The 8,680-nt window shown below is 42.2% G+C and overlaps 1 protein-coding gene across 1 annotated transcript in view; it reads left to right on the plus strand.

Annotated features, from left to right (window-relative positions):
* necab2 (N-terminal EF-hand calcium binding protein 2) overlaps positions 1 to 8,680 on the plus strand; it is a 219,507-nt gene that overhangs the window by 116,264 nt on the left and 94,563 nt on the right. Inside the window, exons 6-7 of the mRNA XM_032524155.1 lie at positions 4,699 to 4,835; positions 5,360 to 5,484. Coding sequence (XP_032380046.1) covers positions 4,699 to 4,835; positions 5,360 to 5,484 — 262 coding nt within the window. The remainder of the gene's footprint in view (positions 1 to 4,698; positions 4,836 to 5,359; positions 5,485 to 8,680) is intronic.

The raw sequence follows: 8,680 nt of genomic DNA on the forward strand, positions 1-8,680 counted from the left end.
CACAGAAACAATTAAAAACACTGTTGACTTGTTATTTATATGAATTTAAATAAATAACTGCTTAAATGCCTACATGGGTTTGCAAAGCATGTTGAATGATAAATATAAATATATAGTGTCTAAAAAAACTGAAAAATATAAATATCTAGACACTAGATACATACAGTTGGAAAGAATATAAAGTATGAATATCCGTATTTAAAGTGAAATAGTGCGCAGATAATAAGGTGCATTCCTAACAGATTATTTTGTACATAAATAGTCAGATTGATTGGACTGTTAGTGTTTCGTTGGTCAACAGTCTGACGGCAGTGGAGAAGAAGCTGTTGTTGAACCTTGCGGTCCTTGCTCTCAGACTGCGGTACCTCCTGCCAGAGGGGAGGTGGGCCAACAGTCTGTGACCAGGCTGAGGGGGGGTCCTTGGGATGATGCTCTTTACATTTGACAGGCATCTTTTCTGGGCCAGCTCCTGAATGGTGGAGAGAGTAGTCCCAACAGTGCGCTCAGCCATCCTCACCACTCTGCTCAGCGCCTTTCTCTCTGTAGCGTTACAGTTCCCAAACCAGAGAGAAATGTTGCTGGACAGAACACTTTCAGTGGTGCCCCTGTAGAATGTGGTCAGGATGGATGGGCTGACGCTGGTGTGCCTTTTTGATGAGGGAGGAGGTGTGCAGGTCCCAGGACAGGTTGTCGGCCACGTGAACCCCCAGGAACTTTGTGTGTTTTACAATCTCCACAGCGGTCCCATTGATGTGGATCGGGGCGTGCACGGGCCGATTTCTCCTGAAGTCAACCACCATCTCCTTGGTTTTCTCGATGTTCAGGGCTAAGTTGTTTATCCTGCACCAGTCTGCAAAAAGTCTCACCTCCTCCCTATATGCCCTCTCATCTCCGTCCTGGATAAGAGCCACCACTGGCCCGTCGTCCGCACACTTTATGATGTGATTGGTGCTGGACTTTGCACAACAGTCCCGAGTCATCAGTGTGAAGAGAAGAGGGCTGAGAACACATTCCTGAGGGGAGCCAGTGCTCGGTGAGATGGTGGTGGATGTGTTGTTCCCTACACGCACAAACTGAGGCCTGACTTTGAGGAAATCCAGTATCCAGTAACACAGAGGAGAACTTATGCCCAGGACTTCTGAGCTCATCTTGTTGACCAGATGCTGAGGGATTATGCCATATAAATGCCATGTAAATGATGATAATATAAATGTTGTGCTGTATCAACAATATACCAGCATTTTCTTATTTAATGACTAAGTGCATATAATGGACTCATAATACACTCATAATCTTTTTTTAAGTAAGCAAAATTAACTGCAAAAATGTCCTGTTATTTCTGTTCATGCTTGTATCCCACTTTGGTAATTGAATCTCAGCATGGTAGTCATGAATGAGTCATCAGTGCCTCTAGGGTACAATGGCAACAAAAAACAAAAATGTGTGTGTTTGTCTTTGATTAGAGTGAGCGGAGAATGGTTAAGTGTGCAGGAACCTTAATTGTCTTCCCTGAATCACTGCACCGTGACTTCTGACAGTGACGCAGACATGATCGACCGACTCTCTCTGGAGTATACTGTATATGTAGTAAGTTATGGTCTGGCACTTTTAAAAGTCAGTTGCTTTCTTTTTTCAGGCACACTTAACGTAACTATTAATTATAACTTTTAAAGATTTTTTATAGAAAATACGGAGGCCCCCTGGGGTCAGCAGTGAATAAAAACCTTAATACAGTGCAGAAGTACATATAGAATACAAATCTGTTCCCTCGGTTTTAAAGGCTGTACAAATGGATTCATAATCCATTCCCTCAGTTTTATAAACTGTTTACACGGATTCATAATCCTTACCTTATTTAATCATTACGTTAATAAATATTTTTGTGTTGGTGTTGTAGTTTATAGACGGTCCCTAAGCACCGCCGGCTGCTACAACAGACCAATGTTATTTCTCCAGGTTGGAGGACGGCTCGTTTTGATGAAAATTAGTTTGTAGCTTGTTGTCAACCTCACCAAGATGCGTCATTTGGGATTTATTATAATTCAGCTATAGAGTAATTGATCCCAGAAGTTCCAATCTGTGAATATCTTACTAACTTTGCTCACGTTATAAAAGATTATGAATCCATGCCCTCGGTTTATAAAACAGAGGGCACAGATTTATGAATCTGTGCGAACAGTTTAATGTTAAATGTTGAATTTTTTATCAGCTGACCTCGGGGTGGTATACTTTAAGTCACATACTAATAAATAAAACGGCGAGGCGGACAATAGGGGGCGTCTCATTTCTAGCCAGTGGCTGTCAACTTTTAGGCTAAAATGGCAACTGTTGCTAGCAGATTTCAATTCTTTTTTTTGCAATTATTCAAGTTTATCAATTCAAATTAAAATATAAATGATTCAAATTCAGTTTCTGTTGACTCAATTAGTCCATATAAACTTCCCTAAATATAATAGCAAGACAGATAGCATCTTACAGTGGGAAAAATACTACACAGTTGATGCTAGTTGTAAATATGGCTTTTATTAGTGCAACGTGCACAAACTGTTGTAAGTTAGTAAATGCTGTGCTTACTCTTTGCATTGGAACAAACACTACGTCAGGGGCAGCTGTGGCTTAGTGGTAGAGCGGTCGCCTGCTGATTGAAAGGTTGGAGGTTCAATCCATGGTCCTGCAGTTGCATGTTGAAGGGTCCTTGGGCAACACACTGAACCCCAGGTTCCCCTGATGCTGCACCTAATGCTTTTGTGTTTGCCAAGAGAAGGTGAATAACATTTTATTTTGGCCTAGTGGTGTTACAGTAAACCCACAAAACAGCACTTTTAACACCCCACCAGCCAAACTTTAAGCTCAGACTAAAAGATTTTCAAGGCTGCTAAGTGTGAATGTGTGTGAGTGTTTATCTGGTGAGCAGGTGGCACCTTGTACGGCAGCCTCGGCCACAGTGCGTGAATGGTTTCTTTATGTAAAAGCGCTTTGAGTAGTCGATGAGACTTAAAAAAGGCACCACTCTTAAATGCAAGATTTTTTTTTCTACAGCCCCTCATGCCCACAGCTTCAACATGAGGAGAAATCCAAAGCTTGACAAGCCTGCTGTGCCTATAGTTACGGTTGCTAAGCTATGATTGGACTGTCACTGTTTGAGGGAGGTGTTTTAGCAAACAGTCAAATCCCTGAATAATTAAAAGGTGGCAGTGAAAAGGTCATTAGAGTTAAAGCAGGAGCTCCAGTCTTATCTGAAACCACCAAGTCCACTGAGAGTTCACCGTGTTGGCACTGTCAGCATCAGCTCAGGGCCTCTTTGATGATGTCACCAGGATGTCATCTCTCTTTTTCATTCCTCTTTTTGAGAATGTCTTGCTCAGTTTAACAAACTTCAAACTGTATACATATACGGGTCTCAAATAGATTTCCCTTCGAGGTTTCATTACAATTGTTGTCTGAAACCATTTGTATATCACAGTGGAAATGAGACTCATCAGACCAGGCAATTCTTTTCCAACCTTCTATTGTCTAATTTGACTTTCGTTCTTGATTAATGAAAACAGTCTTGGCAAATGCTTTTGCTTTCGTCCATCTTTTGGAGAGTCCATGCCAAGTGTAGCCTCAGTTTCCTGTTCTTTGCTGTAAGCTAAAGGTGGGGGCATTAAAGGCTGTGACAATGTTGGCCAATCACCATCACCCCCGTAAATCACAGGGCTGTCCCTGTCATGATGCAGCGACAGTTTGGGTATCCTGTAGAGAGTTTTCCTACAGAGGAAACCTATTGCGGTTTGGGACTCGGGAGGCAAATTACTTTTACAGTTCTGAGAGAATTTTGAGTGATTTTTTTGTGGCGCTGTGTGAGCTGTTTTCAATGTGTCTGTTTCTGACACACCAAAACTGTGTAGAATCAAATAAAATAATCAATAGACATGTGTAATGTGCACATAAGCACAAGGAGTTCTGTGGTTATTTTACAACAGTCTGGTGCTGGTTGCACACATTGTAACCAGCCAATCTGCCGTGCCCAATTGGGAATGTTGTAAATGTCGTAATGTATGAGCTGCAATTCTCAATTTGCCAAAAGGGCCTTTCAGTGAGTGCACCCGCTGATGATTTAATTGATTCTTCATAATGCTCTTGTGTTTATCAAGAGAAGGTGAATAACATTTTAGTCTGGCCTAGTGGTGTTACAGTAAACCCACAAAACAGCACTTTTAACTTTAAGCCAGACATGAAGCTCAGACTAAAAGGTTTTCAAGGCTGCAAACAAACTTTGAGGCCAAAATTGGAGCAGTGAATAAGGAGATATAGTGGAGATCAAGGAGAGAGTGAAGGGAAGGAGAGAGGGAAGACCGCAGCTGAGAGAATGAATTAGGTACTAGTCTATTTTTACTTTTTTTTTTTCTCCTCATACACCGCCGTCCTCCTTGAGAAACCTGTTGACCGTCAAATGGATGCCAGCAAGAACTGATTTGTGCTGGTTAATCTTTTTCAGAGGAGCGAAGGGAAACAGAGAGAAGAGAGGCTACGGAGAAACACATAGGATTTAAAAAAAGACACTTCACTTCTTTCTTTCTTTTCTCAAATAAACCGCCTTTTTAGTGACATGGTATTGAAACCTTTGACCAAATGACCCCGCTTTAGTTTTTATAAAAAAAAGGTTTATAAATGAAACGCACGATCATACTGATTTTCTCTCTTTTGTTTCCCCAGGTTTATGAGAGAGGAACCAACGTGGAGCAGTTTGTGACCCGTTTTCTGCTGAAGGAATCAGCCAATCAGATCCAGTCTCTTCTGAGCTCTGTGGAGAGTGCTGTGGACGCTATTGATGAGCAGCACAGCCAATCAGGGTGAGGGGTGTCACTCTGTCAGACATGTTTTGTGTCAAATTGGGAATGCCTATGTTGCTGAAAGACAAAAAAAAAAAAGACTAAAATGTTATTTTACTGAATTGTTTTAATAATGCTCCTTGGGAGTGTGTGTGTGTGTGTGTGTGTGTGTGTGTGTGTGTGTATTTATGACCGTACACATGTATCATGGCTTCATGTGTAAAACTCAGTTTGTCAGCGGTCATAATGGAAACTAGGCAGTGTTTCAATCACAAATCTTTTCTGGTTAAAATGGCTGTCTCTCTCTCTCTCTCTCTCTCTCTCTCTCACACACACACACACACACGCACACACAGACACACACAAAGTTTCTCATCTTGTTCATACCATTTGTATCATCCTTATTCCTCGGACTTCAACCATCCTATTTTTTTAATTATTCTTTACTCACTCTCTTTTCTTCACCCCTCCACAATCCCACACTACTGTTTTTTTCTCATCATCTAATTCTCTTCCCCCCCCCTTCTCCCTCCCTCTTTTTTCAGTCATTTACCTGCCAAGGTGAGTCCACGGATGTCAGAGAGGCGCAACGAAAACACTGTCCCTGACTATCCCCCAAACAACAGAGTCAGTGCCAGAGAGGCAATCAGGACCGTCAACACTGCTTCAGGTGACAGACACACACACGCACGCACGCACACACGCACACACGCACGCACACACGCACACACGCACGCACACACGCACACACACACACAACCACACTCACACACACACACACACACACACACACACACACACACACACCAAGGTGACCAGACTTCTGAAATGAAAATCTTGGACGTTTCCAGTACAGGGCTCAATAAACTATTAAAATATTATCTACGTGTCGCCATATTGGCTCAACGGTAGAGCAGGTGCACCCGTACTGAGAGGTTTATGCCTCGATGCAGAGGTCCAGGGTTTGACTCTGACCGTGGCGATTTCCTGTGTGTCTACCCTTTCTCACCTAGCTGTCCTGTACAAAAGTAAAGGTAGAAAAAAAAAATATATCTATGAAAGATAACCACTTAATTTTTATGTCTTATCTCAAAAACATTGCTTGGAATAATAAATTGACTGGCTCTGTGATATTAACCATTCCTCCTCCATGTCTCTTCTTTTTCATTCTTCTCTCCTTACTCAAAACCTGCAGGGTTTAAAGCAAAGAATTATCTTCTGACTGATTTACCCCCTTTTTTGATTGAGCCCCTCCCCCAATATATGTCTATGCACGACTGCAGAGCACCCCTGTAAAGTCCCTCCTGCACACATTACCAGAGGAGGGGGGGAGGAGTCAGTCAGACTGGGGAAATCTTCGCTCTGTTTTGTGGTAGATTGTGACTGTGTGCTTACACAAAACCAAGCTAACCTAGCGACTCTGAAGTCCTTGAAAAACATGGATGTCTGTTCAGTGGTCACCAACACACACACACACTGCAGCACCTGCTCTGGATTTATGGTTGGAGGCAATCTGTCATGCACTTGTCCTGAATGATTAGCCTCATATCCACAAATCTTTAGTGAGATCACTCTGGGTGAGCGGACGGCAAACTCTGACTGCTACTCAGCAGTTTTTCATCCATTCTAACTTCACAAACACTTTCTCTCTCTCTCTCTCACTCTCTCCTCCCAACATCCCTGATTTATTTTGTGAAATACCTCAATCAGCCACCTGCACAGGTTTGATGCAGCTTTCCTCCAGCGGGCCAGGCGGTACTGATAAACTGGTGGAGAGAAAAGGGTTTAGAGAAGTGAGGGGGGGAGGGAGAAAGAAGGGAAGATGATGACACAGAGAGCAGACGTCGAAGGTGAGGGGACGGAAAATGGAAAAGAGAGGTAGGAAGCAAAAGAGAGAAGGTAGAGTCAGTTAATATATCTCTCTTAGTGTTAAAGTCAAACCTGTTAGTGTGTATATGATTCCACTGAGCACTTAACACTTAAAATACTGCTGTGGTGCTGTTTGTTTATGATTGTGTGTGTGTGTGTGTGTGTGTGTGTGTGTGTGTGTGTGTGTGTGTGTTTTACAGCAGCTAAAACGGACACAAATTGATAGAGACTGGTGATTGTTGATGAGGATGTGCGGACCCTCATCATTGTTTCTCTCTCCCTCTTTTACTTTGTTCCAGTCATCCACTTTCTCTCTCTCTTCCTTCCCCAGCTGGTATTTACCACTGCAGCGCATGCTCTCTCGCCTCAACACTTTGCACTCACTGGAACAAATTGCTCGCTGAAGAAACAACACTTCAAAAGTTGTCGAGATATGGCATCACTTTATCGCAACACAAACTTCACAGACGAAGAGTCAAACAAAACAATACAGTTGCCACGTAGTTAGAGGAAAGCCTCAAAGGGCAACCATAATCAATCATGGTATCACATACTGTATATGTGCTGTAGTTTCAGAGTCAGTTTGTCATTTTGTCCATGGACTGAAGGGTTAGACAAGTGAAAAAGTCAGCCTGAAGAATACTGACACACTGTGGTTAACATTATAAATGCCACAGATATGAATGTGTTCTACATGGGCACAGATTGGGGTGGCAGCAACTCAGTCCGTAGGGAGTTGGTTTGGGAACTGGAGGATTGCTGGTTCAAGTCTTCATACAGACCGAAGTATGGTGTGGGGACTGGTAGCTGGAGAGATATCAGTTCTTTCCTGGGCACTGCCAAGGTGCTCTTGGGCAAGGCACCAAACCCTCTTTGACTGCTCTGGGTGCCTGTTCAGCAGTCGCAGCCCACTCACTCTGACATCTCTCCATTAGTGTATGTTTAGGACCTGAGGGGGGATCAATAAAGAGTATAAATTATTATTATTGTCTAAATTACTTCTTCCATCTGCACTGTATAGCACTGGCCAACAGATGGTTTAGAACAACTGCATACACTAGAAAGCATACTGTAGTAGAAGCCATTTGTCCCAAATAATGAACATATTTAGTTGTTAAACAAACCAAAACGCCATGTTTCCTTGAGCTTCAACAAGCATGTTGAATGCATTTCAATGCTAAATTCTACAGCATTTCATCTGAATTGTTGACATTCATGTTTACTAGTTCAGATCTGTGTTCATCAATACCTTTGTTGGTGCATTGCCACATTTATTGGCACAATCATCAGTGGAAACGTGTAAACCAGCGTCCACGTGCTCATTCATGTTTGGGTCTTGGGCATTCAATTAAATTAAATTCAATTCAATTAAATTTTCTTTATACTATCAATTCATAACAAGAGTTATCTCAAGACACTAGGTCTAGACCACACTGTTGGGTCCTTGTTATTTCCAGTAATTTGCACAAGAGCAAGCATTTAGTGTGAGAGTGACGAGGAAAAACGCTCTTTAGGAAGAAACCTCGGATAGACCCAGGCTCTTGGTAGTAGCACCAGTAGTCTGAGTAGTCAAACACACCACATGGTCAATTTAACCCAAATTTTATGTTTTAATGTGGCTGTGCGCAGCAGATACATGATGTGCTACTTAGAAGATAGAAGTTATGGGTTACGCAGGGAAGGGAATTCCTAAAAGTTTCCTTAAAAATAAAGATTATTCATGAGTCCAGCAACTCGAGTGTGAGTTGAGTCAGATGCCTTTTGAGGACGATTCTCAAGTCAAGTCACTGTGTGTGCGACTTGAGTCTGAGTCTAATACTCCCAGTATTAATATTAATATTAAGTCTAATACTCTAATAATCCCAGTCCTTACCAATTCCATGTACTTTGTGGATTGACGAATAAAGCTCTTACTTGGTACGATGACAGATGACAAAATTAAATGAGAGCAAATAGCACAGCGTATAGCACCATTATTGTGAGTCCCCCCCCCCCCC

The sequence above is a fragment of the Etheostoma spectabile genome, chromosome 8, assembly GCF_008692095.1.
Source record: "Etheostoma spectabile isolate EspeVRDwgs_2016 chromosome 8, UIUC_Espe_1.0, whole genome shotgun sequence".
Classification (NCBI taxonomy): Eukaryota; Metazoa; Chordata; class Actinopteri; order Perciformes; family Percidae; genus Etheostoma; species Etheostoma spectabile.